General features: G+C 35.7%; 1 protein-coding gene across 2 annotated transcripts in view; it reads right to left on the reverse strand.

Moving 5' to 3' along the window:
* CDH12 (cadherin 12) overlaps positions 1-8,130 on the reverse strand; it is a gene marked incomplete at both ends in the record, with an annotated part of 153,422 nt that extends 145,292 nt beyond the window's left edge. For both annotated transcript variants that reach the window (XM_084212733.1, XM_084212732.1), the window contains one exon: positions 7,900-8,130. In XM_084212733.1, coding sequence (XP_084068859.1) covers positions 7,900-8,130 — 231 coding nt within the window. The remainder of the gene's footprint in view (positions 1-7,899) is intronic.
* Positions 8,131-23,356: the final 15,226 nt, after the last annotated feature.

A 23,356-nucleotide genomic window follows, 5' to 3' on the forward strand; every position in this document is an offset into this window, starting at 1 on the left:
ATTTCTGTTTATGACTTGCATACAGGGATGTTAACTGCAGTGACTGAAGATGAGATAACCTTCTGACTTGTTAGCTTCTCCTATATGTTGGTGCTGGAAAGCTGATAGGAAATGATTCTTTCTTTTCCTTATGAAGCATGTTTTATTAATGATTGATTGATTCTAGCTGTGGGGTTTTGAGTTTGTTTTATGGAGGTTTTTTGTTTTGTTTTGTTTTTTGTTTGCTTGCTTGTTTGTGGGGTTTTTGGGTTTTATTTGTTAGGTTTTGGGGGGATTTTGTTGTTTCAGGATTTTTATAATTTTGTTTGAAAATATTAATTTCAGTTTTAATTTTGTTGCATTCTGTTTCGGGCTTATACTTTGGTTTTGAATTTCAGCGGTGATTTTTCATGCTATGTTTTCAAAGATTTGCATTTTATTGAAAAAAAGTTAATCACAGAATCACAGCATATTCTGAGTTGGAAGGGACCCACAAGGAACTTTGAGTCCTTGCCTGCACAGAACAGCTCCAAGGGTCACACCATGTGCCGGAGAGCACAGTCCAAATGCTCCTTGAACTCCGTCAGGCTGATGCTGTGACCACTTCCCTGGACAGCCTGTTATGGTGCCCAAACAGCCTCTGGATGAAGAACCCTTTCCTAACATACAGCCTAAAGCTCTCCTGACACAACCTCAGCCCATTCCTTTGGGTCCTGCCACTGGTCACCAGAGAGAAGAGATCAGTGCCTGCCCTTCTCCTCCCTCATGAAGAAGTTGGAACTGCAATAGGATCTCCCCTCTGTCTCCTCTTGTCCAGGCTCCTCAGCTGCTCCTCATATGGCTTCAGCTCAAGGCCCTCACCAGCCTCGTGGCCCTTCTTTGGATATTCCCTAATAGTTTAATGCCTTTCTTATATTGTGGCACCCAAACCTGCCCCCAGCACTCAGAGCAGAGCAGGACATTCCCCTCCCTTGCCCAGCTGGCCATGCTGTGCCTGATGCTCCCCAGGACAGGGATGGCACTCCTGGCTGCCAGGGCACTGCTGGATCATGTTCAACTTGCCATTGACCAGGACGCCCAGGACCCTCTCCACAGTGCTGCTTTTCAGTGAAAACTGTGTAGATGTCCGAATTATATAAATTTGCATATTTTGACAATTAATTAAGTAGAATTATAAATTATTTGTATTTTTTGAAATTTACAGGTTTTTTTTTTCCAGTTACTGTTTTAATGCCAAATCCGCATCCCTCTACAATGAGCAAAGGAAATAAAAAAGTCCACATTGTGAAAAAAGTTATCCATCTCATAGCTATAAAAACCTGAGTTTTAATCTAGTCTCTTGTCACTTGGCCTTTCCTTAATATTTCTAAAATTTCTTCTTTTCCTGCTGAAAATTTATACTTTTGTAGCACACTTGAGGCATTATAGTATCTCCTTTTTTTAAACACCTCGCATGCTGCAGTAACCATAAATTTTATTCAATTTCTGAACCTTCTTGTTATTTTGGTTTACACATAATTAGCCAGGTACAGAAATGGCTCCAGGTATTTAATATTTTCCTGCATTTTTCTGTCTAGCAAATGCTATTTGAATTATTACTTGGCATTCTGATGATTTTCCAGAAAGAAGGTCTCATGATCCCAGCTGAATTTTAATTGATGGCCTAATGTTTCACTAATTATAAACTCAGCTTGCATTGCTGACATACAGAATACATGCCCAGGTCTGATCTGACTATCAACAATATGTCTACCACGTGAATCAGAAATTCTCAGCCAAACTCCAAATTTAGATTAAAGGAAAAAAAGATCTTCAAATTTTCTTGGATTAAAGGAGGAGACAATGTTTTGATTTGTCTGTTCTCCTCAAGTCCTTTAAAGAATTTCTAAATATTTTTAAGGTATCTTTTCCCATATTTCCCTGTTTAAATAAATTTCCTGCCCAGATGAAGCCATTTATACAGAAGCATTCCAAATAAAACTACAGTATGTGTAAAATTTTTCTTTAGCAGTTTAATTTCTACAAGCTCATTTGTATTTCTCCATCTGTGTTGGCAACACAAATTTCAGACATGCAAGCACCATCAGCACCCCGCACTCAGCTGTGTTTGGAGGTCTTGTGAGCCCCAGTCATTCATTCTAACAGGACCATTTTCACAGGCTCTGAATCTTCTACAGTAATCACTGAATCCTTGCATAATACAGCTTGCTAAATTTTAGAGTTTGAAATATTTCAGTCTGTGACCTCTTCAGCTGTTCAGAACAATAGCCTCAACCTTTTACATCCTCTAAAATGCGAGTGACAGCTCAAGAAGTTGATCCTTCCTTTTTAGTTTGATCTCGCCTTGTCCTGAGCTCACTCTTTCTCCTTTCTCACGCAATCAGTGAAAACATAGTCCTCCTTTTTTTTCTCTAGTTCCAAATTCCTCATATAATTTTCATCAATGTAAGGACCACAGGCAAGAGGTCTTACTTCTACTACTCTCCTATTTTACCTGCTCTGAGCCACCTAAGCAAATCAATAAACAAAGTGAAGCCACTAGATCAATAAAAAACGTTCTATTGCAAGTTTTTCGTCACTGCTGCATGTCTTTGTACACCTTGTAAAAAGGTTAGCTTTCAGAAGTAAACATTAAATGCAAGTCTGCCTTGCTCATGGGGGTTTTGTATTTCCATGGTTCCATTTCCTTCTCACACCTTCATGTGCAACTGTCAAATTTACTTTGTGTCTCACATACTCTATGCAATATACAGGATGCAAAGCTTTTAAAGTCATCACTTTTTTTCACCAGACAGACATAAGTGGGAGAGACAAAGGTCTCAGCTCAACAGAGCAACAAAAAGAAATCCAGAATTCTGATACCAGTTCTGATTCTGCTTACACCTTTTTTACCATTTCATTTCTCCTTATCAATTTCCTTGTCTGTAACAAATTGTGACAGTGCTTTTGCTTGAATATGTGCACAGCATAAACTCCATAAGCCAATTTAGTAAGCCAGGTAAATGTGATCATGCCTGATTGCTCTTTAAATTACTATCTAAAGACCATTAAGGCCCAACAAGATTTCACTTTGATGTCAGCAGACAGAGGTGAGTATATGTTGGATGTACTGAACAAGCTCATTCTTATACACAGCATATCTTTCATATTGAAATGATACGGAATGAGTTACTGTGATGTCCTGCATCATGGGACTCAATTAATACATTACTGGCAGCAGTCCCTGAAACAGTTTTCATCTCCTTGATGATGGCACTGTGAAAATGTCTAATAGAAATAATACACAGCTATCTCTAATATTGTTACTTCAGTTGTGGGAATGGAATCTTGATAAATTACAAAAAAAAACATTTTGACAACTTTAAATGAAATATTATTGTGATCATACTACAAGAAATCTAGTGGAAATAAAATTTTAAAAAAGATGAGTTTAATCGGGGTGCATTTATGAATAGATTTAAGTGGGGTTTTTTTTCCTTCAAAGGGCAGTAGCTTTCAAATTCACTGCACATATTTCTTTTCCCTAAATTTCATATTTTCTTTCAAGTTAACTCAGTGCTTATGAATAATGCCAAAATGATAGCCACTGCTCTGTAAAATTGTTTGTCTGAACAGATTCAAAAAAAGCAGTGCATAATTTCCTTCACAGACTGCCCTGCCAGAATGACACTTACCCAAGAATGAAAATAAATGTAAAAAAAGAACATGTATTCAGAAGTACATGTTGATTTAAGCCTAATGGAAGGTGGTCAACATTAATTCCATCATATTAAATTTTATCCACTATAAAGTGCATAAATAAATTCTATGCTCATATATCAGATGCGGAAGAGAAATGATAAGGTTTTGAAAAAGCATGCTCTTCTAGTTTTATAGATATAGAACTCTGCTTCCTTCAAATCAGCACTCTTTCTGCCTTGATATATGGGCAAACCTTTGAAGATGATGAGGGTTTCCCAGGACAGAGTCAGATGAAAAATACCATATTGTTACATTACCCTGTACTACCATAGAACAGTCACAAGTATTAAATTTTTCAGCATCCTTTTCTTAACAAAAAATATCTGTACTAGTTTGTGTGTGAGCATGCACTAATGTGACAGAGGTTAAAACAACAAACTTGTAAAACATGGGTTATTAATTGGCAGAAAAATATCTGGTAAACTGAGGTTCTGGGATTTTTGTTGGGTTTTTTTTTTTTGTTGTTTTTGGTTGGTTGGTTGGGGGCTTTTGGGATTTTTTGGGGGTTTTTTTGTTGTTGGTTTTTTTTTATGTGTTTGTTTTTTGATTGATTTTTTCATTTTTACTACACTGGAAAATAGAAGAGAAATGTCCACTACACTGAAGAGGACTTTGTAATCTTTTCCTATGTACCCAGCCTGCGTCCAGGAAAGCTACCATATATCTATCTCTGAAAACTTGAGGACAGACAGCAAAAGAATTCTCACTGGAAGCAATTGTACAGGTGTGCAATGCACCTGTAAAGAAAGATGTGATGCATTTGCACACTAAGAATGCAAAGACATGTAAAGGGAAAATGCCACATGCAGCACAACCAAAACCTTTGCAGGTATTGTCTTGACCATGTTGTTCTCTTGAACTTTCAGTTTATTTTTAATGCCTCTGCATGTCACTGTTGAAACACAGCAGTAAAGAGAGATTTCAGACGTATTTGTAGTGCTCTGGTGGGGCTGCACCCCCTTCAACTATCCTTGCATAAGGGCAATTAAAACTGCTGCCTTGTTTGTGGGTGTAAACTGTGCTGGAACTTGTTTATGCTTGAGGACTTGATCCTCTGATGATTTCTGTCACCATTCACTGGGACCTGTGTTTTTGCACAAAAAAAAAGCATGAATTTTTTGTCTTCACCCGCACATACTGTTTTTGCCTGGCTTTCTGGAGTTTCACAGTACCAGGAAAACAAGTAAAGCACTGCAAAGTAAATGAGCAAGACTTACTTTACTCCCAGCACCCTGTCCATTTTCATGGGTTGCATGGTAATGTCATACATTAATTTTACTTTTTAGACTGGATCTGCTTAATGAACGTTGAGCAAAGAGGGTTATCTTCTGTTATCAGCCTGATGGATTTTTATTCTTCTTCCAGATTACATGAGCAGATTCCCAAACTTTAATAAACAGGTGAAATGTTTTTAATGTGTAAGCTTCAAGCACTATTTCAAAATCACCACCTGTAAGCTAGACTAATCCCCATCAGTTTGTAAACTATATTTTGATTTGCAACCTGACATTCCTTGAGATAGTCATCTAAAAACAGACATGAAAGGAATTCCATGCCCTGGCTGATAACAGAAGACATTATTTCTGTAACTCTGTATTCTCTTACAAAAGGTTTGCAGTATCAGCTAGTCACCCTCAACTGTTTAGTGAAACTGTCAGCTGATTTAATAGATACATTCAAATCCTATTTATAAATTACTGTGACATTATTACTGCAGTAGTTCTATAATAAGTAATATAAATGTCTATACACAGGTGTCCTGATATCATGGCTAGAAGAAGAAAAAAACCTTGTGATTTCATGGTCACATGAAATATCCTACACTTCATAATTTATTTATTACTACTTTAAAATATATAGGAGTAACAATATAAAAATAATTAAATCGAAAATATATGCTTTTGGAATAAACATGTCATTTTGGTGAATCATTTGATTCTGCAGATTTAGTTCTGCAATTAATCAACTGCATTTAACATCTTAAAATTTTTTTGAGATTTTTAAAAGTTGCGTATGATCTAAAGATACTAATTTGCGACTGTTGGATATATTTTAGTATGCTGACAATGGTTTGAATTTATATGAAGCTTGGCTTTTGCTATCTGGATCTAAGGGCACAACTTCTCTAAGGAATTTCTCTCTTTCAGTGTTATACCTGCATTGTGAGCTTTGTGGAAAATAAGGGGAGAACACAAACATCTCCATCTTGGCTTTGTTTGTGTTCTCTTTTTTTGTAAGAGATTCAGCAAAGACGACATACAAAGACTGGCAGGGTTTTTTGGGCTTTTTCAGATATAGTAAAGCAAACAGTTAATATAGATAAAACAAGTTGTGATAAACATCAAAATAAACATTGTTGAAGAAAGTTATTACCTAGAATTAATTGCTCTATTCTAGAAGCAGGTGTTTTGATGTAAAAAAAGGGGGTTGACTTTTTGACTTTCCTCATAATTAAAAAGTGTTGCACATTTTGTAACACTTAAAAAAAAGTCAACAGTTCAAAACAGTCTCAAAAGAGGTAAAAAATATTCCAGGTAAATCTGTAATAAGTGTTAGTCTTAATGAAAATATTCCATTTGTTCTAAAGTTGCTTACAAACTTAGTCAGTGGACCAAAAACAGGAGCAAGGAAGAAGCTGATTCATCAATATATTGATAACAGTCAATTTTGTGCAAAATTTACTTTTTTTTTTGGCAGTTTAGAACTACCAAGAAAAACTGACCCAAAGGAACAAAGACTAATGAAAATATAGTGATGCATCAGTAATATCTCTGTCCTTTGACATTAAAGGCATAGCTATCACATTGCCTGTGCTACAGCACCAAATGTGATGAGAGCCCCTGTTGGCATCTTCAGCAAGGTGCCAGAACAAAGGCATGTCTTGGGGAAAGTGTAACTTGCGCCAATTGGATATCACAAATATGATTTTTTTCATTATGTGGTCCCCCTTTCTTCAGACTTACAGCAAGATCATCGTATTAATTTTGTGATACAAACACACTGCTTTGCAAATTGCTTTGACCAATACATTTTAGGGCTTAACACAAATGTCTCCACGTGCAATATCCAAGTACATTTTTGGCTGCTATGCTAAATAATCTAGTGTTTTATTTATGCATCCTCACAATAGTTTTCTGGAAGAGTAGGAGGAAAAATTATTTTCTGTTGATTTATTTATGTTTAGGAAAAAAAAGATTTCTCACTTGTACACTAAAAAAAAAGGTTCACAATGGTATTAAAGTAAAAACTGAAGCATGATGACTCATTTTTACAGTAGGTGAATTTGAAACCTTGCTGTCTAGGGAAGTGGCATTTGGGAACCCAGGAAAGAAATTCCTGACTTGTTATTTTCACTGAGTAAAGTCCTTTACTTAAACTGAAAATTATACAGAGCATCCAATAATAAACTCTGCTAAGGTTTTCTTCAGGTGTCCTTTTCAGCTTTCCTATCTGAAAACTCTATTGTTAAAATCACCACCCCCACACCCCTCAAAAAGTTTTCTTTCAATTACTTATGCCCTCTTACAGAAACAGTGGGCATATAATTAGAGAGGGAATTGCAAAAATTCTCTGCAGGTATGATTGTGCATATCTACACACAGTATAAAAGCTGTAGCACAAGATTTTGTAATTATGAAGCAATAAAACATATTAGAAATACTTGAAAACAATCTGAACAATCAGAAATAAAAGTAAATGGTTCTGAGACATAAGACAACAGACCAAAAAGGACGAGCCTTCATTAGCTGAAAACAGACTTGGAATAATCATGTCAATCACAGGAACGATTGTTCATTATGGGCTTGAGATTTAAAGTTTATATCTTATCTCTTGATATCAGAACAATCTTTGTTGCTAAAAATCAAATACGCTATCACTGTAGTTTCAATTAAAATTAGTTATGAAACACAGACATATCAGAACTCTCCTATTTTGTTTGTTTACTTTTATTATTGTTGTTGCTGTTGGTTTTGTTTAATATAAAAAGCAAGAGAAGGTAAATAAACATACTAGGGCAGAAAGTATATAGTGACTACAGGAAAGGCTGGATAGTAAAAGCAATGAGCAGAGGGAACAACTGCCAGTAGATTTGTCCCACCAGAAGCAGGTACACATTTATAATACATTATACTACTTCTCTGTATCATTTGAACTTTCAAAGAAATAGTAAAATATTACCTTTCCCACATACTGAGGTTCAGAGCCCATGTACTCCTCCAGCACAAAAAATTGATTCCACACCCAGCCTCGTTTGACTCGCTGGGCAGATGATCTCCTCCCTGGCACTGGGACAACATTTTCTCTTGGCTGTGCTTCTAAAATCTCTTGTGCTTGTGGATGCAGTGGTGTTAGGAGACCTCCATCGAACAGGACCCAGAGAAGCAGGGATAAGCAGTTCCTTGTGAGCATTGGCAATGGCTTCCCTACCACAAGAGACAAAACTCCAGCACTTAATGCCGAGCAGAGGAATCCAGGTTTGAGGTGTCTGTGGCCTTCACCACTTAGCTTCTGATTTTATTGCAGGAATGCTAATGCAGGCATTAATCCTTCTGATGACAAGGTATTTGCCGCAATAAATTCCATCTATAGGGACCTATAAAACAGATTTACATGCAACATCAAATTACACAGGATTACACTGAAGCATTCATCAAAATTCTCACACCTAGTTAGTTTCTAGAGACAGAGAAAAATATTAAGAATCACAGTTTAAAAGGGATTGCTATTATCATGGTAGCACTGAGCTGCTCTAGAATATTGTGTAGTTATTACCTCATTCTTGCACCTTTGTGTCTTTCTGAGACAGGGCTGTAGTATTTGTTTTAGGATCAGTTATCAAACAAAACTGTTTCTCATCAGTGATATCAAAAATGTTTACTCTTTTTTTTTTTTTTTAGTTTTACTAGAATTTTACTCAAAAAGATCTTACTCAAAAAAGATTTACAAACAAAATATTGGAGAACAGGGGATCCACTCTTTCACCCTACTTTCCAGAGCAAGAACCTTTGCTCACTTTCTCTGCCACAAAAGCCTCTTGAAGTCCTCTCTACAGTGTGCTGGTATAAAAAACGAACTGCCTGTAGGATTTAAGAGAGATGCATTTTACATTAAAAAAAACCAAAACAATTTATAGCACTATGGAATTCACCACTTTGTTAGGGTCATATTGTGTCATGAATTTTTAGGCATAGGTTTCTAGGAAATCAGTAGAGTTCTACTTAAAAAGCAATGACATGATATGGACTTCAAAAAAGAATAATAATAAATTACTTAATCATATATATTTTTCCTTTTCACATACTGCCAAAGGTTATATTTTCTTTGTGAATAATATTTTTACTATCTATAACAATAAATAGCATAGAAATACTTATTTTTTGGGTACATGCTGAAGTATTTAAATAGAAAGGATTTATAATCAGGAACCTGAAAAACTTAAGTCTTAAAAAAGAAAAAAAAACACCCTAGAAAAATAACTGCACTTCCTATGCTAAATTTAGGGTGAAATTTTCTGTTCTGATTTGAAAGGCTATGTTTTAAGTCTTAGTAAAACAGAAAGTAATAAACCTGGTGAAAGATATCTACTGAGTGCTTTAATTCTACCTTCTGAAAGGATAAAAGATGAGGGAAGAACTCCCATCTGCTCAGAATCCTTTAAATAAAAGTTTTTCTAAGCTATGTTCAAAACATTTCAATGTTTTTCATCTACAGCAAAATAATCTTTTGTGCAATGAGTAAAAACTTCTTACTTTCACAATCATTTGCAGTCTATGGATTTTATTCCATCAAAGGAACCTTAAGACACAACTGAACCACAACAGAGATCTGCATTCAGTATATTTAGTATGAATTTAATTTTACTGAACAGTTCACATGTGGTTTTCTGCTTCTCTTTTAATGTATTCAGTAGTATATAACATCACATTCAGACTGTGTTCATCCATAATTCTGTTCCAAGATTTCCAAACTTTTTTACTCTCCTGATCCATGGTTGCAGAGTGCATGCCTCGATTTTATGGCAAAATCATAGTAATCATGAAGCATAGCAAAAAATAAAACCAATCAATTCAGAATATCCTTTTAAATTGCCCAGACATAGATGGGAGGTGGAAAAAAATATTTAAAAAAAAGGGGTGGGATGGTCTGCACTGATTCAGAAATGCCAAAATCATGTTGTAGTCAATTTAATTGCCGCACCACTTCTCTTTGCTCAGAAGACTCTGTACATTGCAGTTCTCCCAGCAGAGCTCTGCCTCCGGCCATGTCTGTCAGTCAGGGAGCTTTTAAAATGTTATACAGCACCAAAAGTAATGCAAAGAGATTGAAAGGCTTCAGTGAAAGGAGAGCAATTCCCCCTCGGCTGGAAGGTTAGTAACCAAGTGCAAGACACAGAGCACTTTAACCTCTTCTCCATTGGTATCCCAGACAGCCTCCCAGAATGCCTACTGCAGAGTCAGGAAAGAGCAATGCCAGTGCTTGCTTCATTTCCTACAGCTTCAAAAAGATGATGAATGGGAGGGTCAGAGAAAAAATGGGAGGCTAATGGATGTTGCAGTACAGGACTGTAGCACAGATGCCCTCATCAGCTGCAAAAGAGTTCAGCGTTAAGAATTTCTTTCCTTTTTTCTTCTTATTTTTTCTTTTTTCTTTAATTTTATTTTTTAATTTAAACCTCAGGAAGGCAAATAATTGAGATTCTCATACTTTGGACTTTGGCACTTGAAAGAATCACTCCAGCTTGCTGTTCTGTAATATTTGTGCCATAGGAAACTGAGGCCAAAGGTTCTCCCCCAGCAGCTTCTTCTTCCCCATAAATTCATTGCTGGCTTTGCAGGAGGCTTTGTCTGATAGGATATGTTTTATAGCACCATTGGAACTTGCACAGGAATTCAAAGGCTAATATATACGTCTTTTTCTTTTAGCCTGTGTTTATTGTTTTTCATTTTCTTTTTAAGCTATGTCAAAACCAGTCTTAGTGCTTTTGTATTGTCAAATACTCATTGGTCCCTTACGTACCTTTGATCAGAAAGCTACTAAAACAACTACGAGACAAGGATTTAGAAATCCACTCAGAACAATTAACCATAATGAAGGCACTATAATTCCTAAATTTTTAGGGTATTATTTCCAGTGATGCTCATAGAGAAATACTTACCCAGTGAGACAGTTCTGAACAGACATTCACCCTCATTGCATCTCTTTCCTATATATTACAGAAGTACAGATGGTCAGATTTTTCTTAGATCTTGGGTTTTTTTCAATATTAGCTGTTGCTACTCATTTCTTCAAACTATCTTGTAAGGATTTAAGTACCATTATGCATGATCTAATTAGCCCATAAAGAGAGATACAAAGGGATACCCTGTATGAATTTAGCCCCACATATCCTTTTATAACCTGTGATTACATTTATTCATTTCCCCAACTTGATAAAGGGAAGCAAATGACCCAACAGCAAGCATGGACAGCCTGTTAATACACAATTATTAAGAAATCTTGATCATATTTAATGTGTCCCCCAAACTGCAGGCTTAGAAACTCATGAAATGCAAATGATGAATAAAATACCACTACTAAAAATATTTATTGGGAATAACAAAATACAGTATAAATGGTGCTCCTTCAAGAATTTTGATTCTGATCTGGACTATACTGCCATTAATCTAAAGAGCCTGAGCAAAGAAATGCTTTTGGAATACAAAACTGATGCATGCCATTGCTGCTGCAACAACCCTTTATCACTGGTACTGCAGACACAAATCACCTCACCAAGCTTGGCAAAGGTTATCCCTTGTAGAGAGAACAGCCGCAGATCCTCTGCAATCAGTAGTATGCACATAAGGCCTCATGTAGGGAAATATTTGAAAAGAAACTTTAAATGATCTTTGATCTTGTCATGGTTTAATCCCAGCCAGCAACTCAGCCCCACCCAGCTGCTCACTCACTCGTGCCCAGTGAAAAAGAGAATCAAAAAGATAAAAATGAGGAAACTCATGGGTTGAACTAGACAACAAAGACAGTTTGATAGATAAAGCAAAAGCTGCAAATGCAAGGAAAGGAAATAAATTCATTTACTCCTTTCCCATTGGCAGGCAGATTTTCAGTCATCCTCAGGAAAGCAGAGCTCCATAATACATAGTGGTGTCTTGGAAAGACGAATGCCATCACTTCAAACATTCCAACTTTTCTTCTTCTTCTCCCCCACCCCCCAGCTCTATATGCTGTCCATGATGCCATATGGTCTGGAAAATTCCTTTAGTCAGCTTGGATCAGCTGTCCTGGCTGTGTCCCCTCCCAACTTCTTGTGCACCCGCAGCCTCCTCACTGGTGAGCTGGGGTGAGGTGCAGAAAAGACCGTGACTATGTAAGCACTGCTCAACAATAGCCGAAACATCCCCATTCTATCTACACTGTTTTCAGCAAAATTCAGAACACAGCCCCATACTGGCTATTATGAAGAAAATTAATTCTATCCCAGCCAAACCCAGTGCAGACCTGTATGATGATCTACTTGGATCAGACCACAGATGCACTACTGTCACATGCAGACAAGCAGGAAACACTAAAGCTCCACGATGCACTCAAAACTGTCATCAGTCCAGCAAGGCTGGTAATTGAACCTCCATGAATGGAGGCAAATTGCCTGCTGACAAAGTATCCATTATGAACTGATGGCGGGAACATTTCTGCAGCCTCCTTTACCATAAATCTATCAGCACAGAGAATGCTTTAGCTTATGTGAAATAAGAGCTAATGTAGAGCAACTTACTGCCTACGCATAAAGAGGTTTGAAAAAGCTTGGTGGTAGTGTAAAATGGTTGATCATGCCAGCAGGAACGCCAGATAACATCTATAACTATAGATAGGCTGTAAGAGCTGACCATGTAATCTTGTTTCTCTGCAATATCTTGCAATAAGAAACTAAAACAGCAGGAGAAACAAGTCCATGGTTTTTTTATCGAATAAAATTAACTGCTAAACTACTTGAGATGAAATATCTTGTAAAAGGGTATGCTAAATCTTTCTCTGAGTTTAGACAAATCAGTTAAGTGGATATCCTCAAAGTTATTTAATTAAACAAATCCCATCAGATTAGACTCTACATTACCATACTTCTTTGTGAGTTTGACTTTCTTGAGTTTCACAACCTATCTAGATACTTTGTAAATGAAAGTAATTCTTCCTTTTTCCACCTGGTCTTTTTAGTTAGCATGGGAACTACTTGGTAATATTGAAAGAGGGGTTAGGAATGAGATTACAAGTAAACAGATTACAAGCCACAAACTAGCAGAGACTTTAATTCTCAGTCAGTCCATCCTACAAGTCAGAAAATTTTCAAAAGATTAAGCAGGTCCCACCTCTGCAGCTACTGTAACAACTTGGCAAGAATAACATCTGGAATCCATGCCAGGTAACTGTCATGGGGAAAAAATAATATCAGTGTTTATACCTGCTGGAGTTTTAACATCATCCAAACCAGTTATTCCTTTATCTCCCTTTGTGTGAGATTCAATAAACTGTATAAACTGTCCTAGTTTAGCATCTGTCAGCAACCAAGCACGGCACAGCTGCTCGCTCACTCCCTCAGCCAGGAGGATGGGGACAAGAGAACTAGAAGAATAAAAGTGGGAAAACTTGTGGGTTCAGATAAGAACAGTTTAATAACTGAAACATCATAAAAATATTAATAATATTATGAACAATAATATTGCTGTGAAAATTTAAATAACCGAGGGAGAGAAATAAGCCCCAATAAATGCAAATGAAAATAATTGGGCACCACCAGTGAAACGATGCCCAGCCAGTCCCCAAGCAGCAGCTTCCAACCTTCCCCTAATGTATTGCTCCATGTGCATGACTCCATATCTCTTGGAATATTTCTTTGGTCATTTGGGATCAGCTGTCCTGGCTGTGTCCCCCCAGACTCTTGTGCATCCCCACATGTGTGCTGGTGGGTTGGTGTGAGAAACAGAAAAGGCCTTTACTCTGTGTGAGCACAGATCAGCAATTAATAAAATATCCCTGTGTCATCAATGCTGTTTCCAGCACAAATCCAAAACCTCTGCCCCATATCAGCAACTGTGAGGAGAATTAACTCTGTCCTAGCCAAAAACAGGACAGAAGCCTAGGCTGGCTCTCTGGCTGTTTAGATTGAATCCTCACAAGGCTGAAAATCTGAATTTCAGTCCCATTACTTCAGTGGTTGTTTATATGAATTTGCTGGTTAAGGGAGGGAACAGAAACTAAAATCACCAAAGCTATTCCCAAATATTCTGTAGATAAGTGATAAGAACATTCTGATTTATTGTGAGAAATATATGCAGAAAATACACATATGGAAGCTAAATCTTGGAATTTCTGGAAGATGTATGTCATCATACAGACAAGAACTATACTCTGTAGACTACCACACAACAAATAGATGGAAGCATTTCCCCTGCAATAAAGTGATTTTAGCTCGCTTTTGTTAAATTCTATTACAAAAGCCCCCAAATCCTACTATTTAATTTCAAATATTTTGCTTATTATAAACTTACTAATAATTCAACTTGGCAAGAATAATATCAGTTTGGTTAAGGCTATGATTTTTGGATTTGACTGCCAAAGCCTCTTCCTCTCCCCATTTGACTGTTCTGTGCAGAGATGTATTTTGTATACTAGTTAAGAGATCAATTCTGATGCTAGTTGTGCCTACAGAGTAACACCATCTATGAATCTGGACTACTCTATTGAGTTTTAACTGGCATAAAACCAAAGTGAGATGAGAATGATGTCCTCCACCTTTGAGTGTGATTGTCCTTGCAAGCACATTCATGGGAAGGTTGCTGCAAAGATATATTACAACACAAAAAACCTGTGATATATTCTATCAATACCCAGTAAACACATTGGAGAGGAGTCTAATTATGTCTGGCATTTCTAAGTCTTACAATAATAAAACTATTATAGCTTCAGAGATATGCTTTAATAATTGGCTTTCTAGTATATAAAAAAGTGATGAGTTAAAGGAGTTGGGTAACATAACAAAATCAAATGCTACATACTTCTAAAAACAGTGTAGCTTTACAATGCTGAGGCTTATAGAAAAACTAATGAAGAAGTGTAATGTAAAAACATTCTGAGTGCAAAATAATTAACAGGTTCTGCATGCAACTATTTATACATACTGTGTCAGTTTTGTCATCATTAGTAATACTTACAGGAGATCATTTATAACTGAGCTATCATCCTCGACCAGGGAAATTATCATTTCTAATTCACAAACACACATAAGAATATGAGGGAAATAATTGTTAAAAAAAAATGGACTGGAACTTTCATTAAAAAATGTAAATACATCAGTAAATGCACAAGTCTCTGTGCCTCATTGAATTCTTGAAAGTTAACTCAGGTAAAATGAAATTTCAGTTTCAATCCAGTTTAATAATTAATGTGTATTTTGCTGAGATTCAAATTCAGGCCAGTACTACTCTGTAAATACATAATGCAACTCTACCATTCAATCTTCAGTTAAAAGAGAGAAACAAACTGTTTCCAAAAAGAACAAGTTTTTTTTTTACAAATATGGTCAGTTGATGAAGAAAAGTCATCAATTTAATTTTTATTCTGTCTTGTGTCATGTTTGACTCAGAAAGGTCCTATGGTAAATCTATACCTACTTTGTCAATGATCTAGAATCTTTATTTTTGATAAATTACAAACATTTTCATTTCTGCTAGGTATCTGTCAATGTCAGTGCTAAAGCATGGACATCAGGAACCAATCCTTCACTCTACTGTCCTTCTATACTTTTTGAATAAATATATGAGACAGGGGAAAGGAGGGAAAGAGAAATAAATCAAAACATTTCAACACATTAGCAATGCATGTAAAGCAATAATTGACAAATCTGACACTGCAGCTCAAATATATTTATAATTTTGTATGTAACGTGAGATATTGAAATGCATGTGAGCATACTTTAATGTACTTTTTAACATTATTTTCTTAATCCTTGGGATATTTCTTTTTTTCTGAGCCTATCAAGAATTCTGTCAGATTACAAACATACTTTAGTTAAGATCTCATTTTTAAAATATTTTCTGCTATTGGTCAGAACCCGATTATAAGAATTTGAAACTATTTATTATAGTTTCTGCTGTCTGAAGGATTAAAAAAAATATACTAAATTACAAAACTAACTCTAAGTAGAAATTTTGAAGTGAGTTCTTGCAGGCATTTGTTTGTGTGTTGTGCATATAATGGTGCAATTATTGCTTAATATCAGTTTGGTGTATAACCTTAGACATTTAAAATTGAAAATATAGCTCTCCTCTTGCCCATTATTGCAACTTCTTTAAAGTAGATTTAAAAGTCCTTGTCTCCATCAACATAATATTACAAGGTGCTTAATCCCCAAGATCCTTTCTGTAGTAGATTATGGAAATACATACTCCAACTATTAGACTTTCAGTCTTCTGAAAGGTTAATAGATTTGTTCTAACAACACTTAATTATAAAATTTCAGAGGACGATATCATCCTCAGGAAAACATGACAGACAGCAGTTGTGCTCAACAAGTTTCTAGCCATTAATTTGGTGAATTTTAACAGATAGTCCCAGAGACAATAGAGTGAGAGATAACCCATCCATTTTCTGAACTGTGAGAATATCAGCTCAGACCTCTCAGTATTCTGGAGTCATCTACTTTATTCTGGGTTTTAAAATATCAGATATAGTAATGCTAGGTCTTCTATTTTAATTATTTAGAAGTTTTCTTTGTTTTGCCCAGCATTGCTGCATAGGAATGTAAGGTCATTAGAGCAACTAAGGCAGGCTCTAGTTAGACAGGCAACAGCTACTCTAACTAGAGAGTACCGCCATCTACAAATAACTTCAGCCAAAGTAACTCTCATAGGTATTTTGTTTTTCAAAACTGGATTTGCTTCATGAAGACTCAGCAAGTATCAAAGCTGTGTGTGAATAACTTTGTGTCTCTTGTCAAGAACCTTTCACTCAAGTAAAACCCTCGACTTGCCTGTAGAGGTGGAAGTGCTCCCAAACTAAGTCAGTGATTAAACTCAGAGATGCTAACTAAAAGCAGCCAGGAGACATTTTGTGTACAATTTCTAAAAGAAGATTAAATAATATTAGTGCCTCACTTTCATCTCTATAAATCCTCATGTCTCTTGTGTGCAATTGCTCATTTCCCAAATTCAAGAGTAATGAATTGAGTAATTTTGTAACAGATGCCTGCTGTGAATTTCAGCAAATACAGCCAAGCACAGACAATAGATGAGGTGGTGCACAAGGAAGTAAAGTGACACTCAATACTGCAGCACTGTCTGTCTTGTCTAGAGAAATAAATGCAAATCTTATTGATGAAAATATTTTTCTTTTTAGGTTCTTTCCTACCTTTCTAAATTTCAAATTAAAAGGAGAAGAAAATAATGTATTAGAAAAGAAACATGTCTTGTCATCTGTGTAACACTCATGCTAATCAACATAAATTGTTGGTACTTTTTTTTTCCCATTTTGTATACATGTGGATATTTATTAACTGGTGTGAATGCATTTTCATAGTGTCATTCACAAATGTATCTGCTATTAATTAATAAATAAAAGGCAAATATTATTTTGTGCCTGTTTCATCGTTCATACATACATACATGCCCAATTTCACAGATTCAGAGAAAATACATGAATTAAACAAATTTAAATATGAATTGCAAAATCTCATCAATTCTTGTAAGCTTACAATTTCAAAAGCACTTTTTTCTTAAAAACAAAATGTCCATAAAGAGTCATAAACCATTTTCAGATAGCACTGATTTAACTTAGAATAGAAACCATCTCATCTTACTATGTTTCACCCTTAACACCCTGCTTTGAATGACTTAAATAATTAAATGAGCATTAATTAAAACAAAGAACATATTTTCATAAACTATTACAGTCAGCATGCTAATTCTTTAGAAAAGGCAGTGGTTACTTTTTCTTTTTTGTTTGCAACTTAAGCAAGGTTTTTCCTTTGTTTTGGTCTGAGCTCCTTCCATGCTACAGTAAAAATGCAACTGCATAGTTTCTAGGTGGCTTATGATTTATGTAACTTACCTCAAGACATGTAATGAGCAGCTTGTTTATTGCATATATTGCATATTTTAATTTTTTTATAATAAACATAAATTTGTCTAGTTATTTCAGTCTGCAAAACTGCGGTTTAGATAGGAAATCAATAATGTCTTTTTAAGGTTAAGCTCCATGAAATGAAGTGCTGAAATAGTCCTGATGAAATTGCACCTCAGCTGAACTCAGAAAGAACAGCATTAGGGCAAGAGGATAATGTCATACCTGCAGTATTATAGATTGCAGCCAATCAATCAAACATATTGTAATCGTTAAGGGCACTGTCCTGTTGTACTAAACAAATACCTTCAGGTCCCAAGGTAGAAAGATTGACACATATAGTCTGGAGCAACCTAAATCAAATATTTCCCTAAGACTAGTGAATTAACCTTACAAGAGGACACAGCCCAGAGACACACGCTTTGTCCTGGTACAAATGGGGCAGTGGGCCAAAGACTAAGCTGCCAGGAAGGCTACTAATTTGGTGCAAATAAAAATGTGTTTCCCTCCATGCAACCTCTGATCTGTGGTCAAGTGTGACCTACTGTGTGGCTCCTCTAATTGCAGAATCACAGAAACACAGAATGGTTGGGATTGAATGGGACTTCTGGAGTTCATCTGGTCCAAATCCCCAGCTCAATCAGGGTCAGCTGCAAGAAGCAGCTGTAGCTACATAGGCAAAACATGTTTTTCTACAGATGGAGACTACACAATGCCCCTGGGTGACCTGTTTCAATGGCCTGGCCATTCTGCAAGTTTTTTATCCACCTCACTGTCCACTTAACTTCACCAGTTTCTCTATGAGATGGTTTTGCAGCTGATGTGAAAAGCTGTTTTAAAGACTACATTCACTCCACTCCCCTCACCCACCAAGCCAATGGCCTCATTATAGAAAGCTAGCAGGTTGGTTAAGCATGATTTCTCCTTTGTAAATCCATACTGACTTCTCTCAGCTGGCTTCTTCTCCTTCATATATTTGGAAATGGTTTCCACGCTTTATTATTTTCCTGAGGACTTAGGTGAAGTTGACGCCTTAGGCCCCATGGATTTGTGTATCTACTGATTGCTGAAGTGCTCCCAAACCTGGTCCTCCATCACTGAGAGCAAAACTTCTTTCGTCTACACATTAACAGCAGGTACTTCCTGTTTTCCTGGAATTTCAAAGCCTCAACCACAAGCTCTATGATCAATTCTCTTCTTGAAGATAGCTTTTGTTGTTTACACTAAGACAGTAAGTGAGCCAAAATAAGCCCTATTATTTTTCAAACCCTCTTCACTTCCCTCTAGGAAAGGAGTCTTTGAAAGTCCCAAGGACTTTTAGAGAAGATTATTGTCAATTTTTCAATTAAATTCCCAATTTCTTCCTTATAAATGAATGAGTGTCTTATTATTATTATTTGTTACTATATTTGTTAACATGGAAGCCCAAAATATAGGTATATATTCCATGTTCCTAAATAAAGTGCTTTGATTTTTCAGAAACACTGTTGACTTCAAATTCCTGGTGAAACCCTTAAAATGCTTTCAAGAAAAAAGTTACACTCTGTACTCTAAAGAATTGCAAGAAAATAGCAATACACATGCAGATACTCAACACATATCAAATATGCTAAATAAAAACTATTTGAAAGACAACATTTTAATGTAAGGACAAAAAGAGAAGCTCTCCTATAACATCTAAAATATTTATACAGATTTTTTTTTTTTTGCATGAAGATCAAAATTTTAATGGTAAGGGGTCACACTTTAACATAAAGATAATGAAAACAATTTTTGGCTTTTTAATAAAAAAATCTTGTTCGATGACAGAACTTTTTCCTTGAAAATTTTAATATATAAGTAGAGACAACTCAGTTTGCACAGTGAGCTTTACAAAATATATCTGTAAATTAACTTCCTTCTATCTCTAACACTTTACAAATTTACTCTGTTTCCTATATTTCTTCAACAGAAATGGTAAAAAAATTCTCATCATATTATGACAGATAATTCAGATATATAAAGAAAATTAACTCACCATAAAATCAAGTATTTGCTTTGCAGAGTTTTATAAGATATTAAAAACAATTGATGATATAAAAGTCACCTTAAAAGTAAAATCTTATTGCTTATGAAAATTCCAACTGAAATGATTTTATAATTTTACCTCACTTTAGGTAAAACTTTCTCTGATGTTAGAGCTTTTGAAATTCCTGGGAGCATTTTATTCCCAGGAAGAGTCTTATTTTCCATTTCAAAAAGAACAAAACCAATTCTTTGGTTTTACCCCTTTTGATATGCGTACATAGTATTTTTATACAGTTTGTGGCATTAAAGAGCATTTAAACCCAAACTCTGCAACTTGGAAATGGAATAAAGTTGTACTTTTTAGATTATATCAACCACTCTTGGCTTTACTACTCCTTTGTTTTTTCAGACAAAGCAAAATTCAGCAAACTCCTGTGACTGAGAATTTTCCATTGACTCACCACTTGCAACTCTTCTGTTTCTCATCATCTGCTAAACCACCAGATGTATTTCTGCCTATTTACCTGCCAGCTTTGTTCAGCCCCAGAGACAGAATTTCAGGTGAGGATCAAAGGAAGAGAGAGACCAGACAGGAGCCCATCAGATACGCCTCTCGTCTGATGTGTGTGAAATAGAATCTCTGTTGAGCAGTTCAAAACCTGGACTGGCACTAAGATCACAAACTTGAGACCCCTAATTCTGTTTTGATATTGCTGAAGGATGGGGCTATCCTTCTACTTTTGTTCGAGTAAATATCATGAGGTTTCTACAGAATTTATTTGCATAATAATGGAAGGTGCAGAAACAAATCTAATGTCCCCAAAGGAAACAAGAAGGAAAAACAAGGTTCCAAGATTCAGGTTTGTCATCAGCACAGAATGAGCTACTAATTCTCTAGGATACATAACCCCCAAAACCATAAGGTACTATGCCTTCCGAAGGCTCTTCCTAGCTCAGTTAAAAAGGCTGTAGTTCTCTGTTACCTGTGTTAGCCATCATTATGGTATTCAAGCATCACTAATTATAATTAAATATTTAACTAGTTAGCATCTGCAGCAATAGGTGGCAGCCTGGCTGGGCAGCAGCACACAATCAGAGCAGAAGGAATCGTTGTGATTATTTCTTAATAAGGTAGCTAAAATGGCTCTCAACTAATCAATGAAAAAGCTGACTTAGCCCTTGCTCAGAAACAAGCTGAATAATAGTTATGCAAATGAGAGTTTTCAGACAGGTTACAGAGACTTTAACATTTTACTATTTCTGAAAAGTAATCACACAACTGTTACATAAGAAAACCCACAGATGAGGTGCAGGGAATTTCTAATTGTCCCCTAAATCCACAGATGAGTGTCAGCAACTCTGCAACCTCCCAGTTGTCATACTGGCTCAAGTTACAAAAACTAGGAACAAAGTACTCCAGCAGCATTCCAGCATGTCAACACATCAATCAAGTCACCCCTTTATTGCTCACTAATTAATCACCTTCCCTATCTTACTCTCTTTGCTGTTGTTTTTCCTCTCCACTAATTTTAGAAGCAGCATTTAGAAGAGAGCAAAGTGAAGAGAGAGGAGATGAGACTTTGTCATTAAAATGCAACAGCATGTTAAAACAAGACATTAAGTTTGTAGTTAGACACATGAATTAAAGAGGTCTGCTTCAGAGGTCATGTGTGCTGAAAACCAGGGCAAGCTTTGGATACGTATTAGCATAGGGCACCAGACATCTTTTCATGATCAGCTCGTATAGGAAGTTGGATTGTATGCCATGTTAAAACTCAGAATTTGTTTGCTTGTGTGAGTAATGGAAAAAATTACAGCATCCTCGATGATTTGGTTCACATGTTCCTGTTTGATGCCACCTCTGAAACAGAGGGACCAAACTGTTACCAATCTGATTTTGAAGGGCAGTAGGTTTTTCAAGAATTTGCAGCAAATCTGAGACTTTGCCTTTCAGAGTTGAGGTGCCTTTCAGCCCATGAAAGGCAACAATGTTTCAGCTCCCACAAATCCCTTTTGTTTTAAAAAGATTAAACATTTACCCACTTAAAAAAAAAATAAAACAAAAAGTAAATTTTTCTCAGAGAAAAGCCAAAACTAACTATTACAATGTCTCTTATAGATTTTTTTTTCTTGTCTCACAAAATCAAAGTAAAACTCTCAGGTCTCTAAGTTTCTTCAACTTATTTCAAAAATAATATAATTTTCAGTCATTCTTATGATACCAAAATAAAGCTCTCATGACAACTACATTTGCTTTGGTCTGCAGGCCAAAAAATTCAGGACAGCAAATATCCCTATATTTTGTATTCTGTGTGTATATGTATGCATAAATAGTAAGACATACAGAGACATGCTTATTTATACCTAAGAAAAATTAAAAATTTATTCATTACAGGCATGCCTAAGAGTGGTAAATTTTCAGAAAAACACCAAATATATTTTCTGCTGAATAACATGAATTAATCTTCCCAATACAATGCAAAAAATCCTTTCCACACCTGGTTTTCCTAAAGAAAAAGCATTCCTGAAGGACACTGCCAATATGGCTTCCTCAAATGTTTTTAAAGTGCAGTTTCCTTTCCCATACTGTATGGGATCCAAGAAAGTTGCTGTTTAAAAGTAAAAAACAAACAAAGTAGACACTTGGTATATCTTCCATTTTCTACAAAGGGTAGTGGTCCAGCGTTTAGACGTGAAAAAAAAATTTTAAATATATTCTTCTGCTAAAAAAAAAAAACCTAATCCCAAATATAATGCATTATCCCAAAGAGTATAATCTGCCTGCACAAAACTCAAATGCATTTTCTAATTTTGACTGCCAGTGATAGTGACATTTATTTTTCAAATTGAAAGCACTTACTGAAGCACTTTTGCATTCCATACTTTATTTTAAAATTTTCTCTTGTCAAAATTGGAACTACAGATTTAAATTTGACAAAAGAAAAAAAATGAATCCTATTTGTGTCCCAGAATCTTCTTGAGGTTACAAGGGCAATGCGGGACGAATAACATGATGAAAATGTAAGACTAAAGGGATAAAATGCAAACACAAGAGATGCTAGCATATATTTTATTTCCTTTCAAAATAGGGAATTAATAAGAGAAATAGTCCTTGTTTACAAAATTCTTACTGCAGCACTCAAAAAGTATAGCACAACTAAGAAGGCCAGAAAACTTTCAAACTGTGAAAAATAGAATTGGACACTTACTGAGAGTTTAAGAAGATGAGAAATTGCAAAAGAAAACATGACAGAAGCTGAAAAGACAAGTAACCATTTTAAATGTCTAATCTTTTCATACACACTTCCGTGACATTTTCTCATCTGATACCACTTTTGTTTTCCTTTATAGATTGTAGGAAACAGAGGCAAAATAAAAGAGGTATGCACAGACTCAAAAAATAATGGAATTACATTTAGATTAGGATTATACAAAGTAGGAAATTTTTGCAAGATGGGGAGCTCTTTCTTTTTTAAACTTTTAGATCTGAATTGTCTTTCCATTGTTTAATGAAAGGTAAATA

Source organism: Fringilla coelebs, assembly GCF_963513975.1.
Source record: "Fringilla coelebs genome assembly, chromosome: 1".
NCBI lineage: Eukaryota > Metazoa > Chordata > Aves > Passeriformes > Fringillidae > Fringilla > Fringilla coelebs.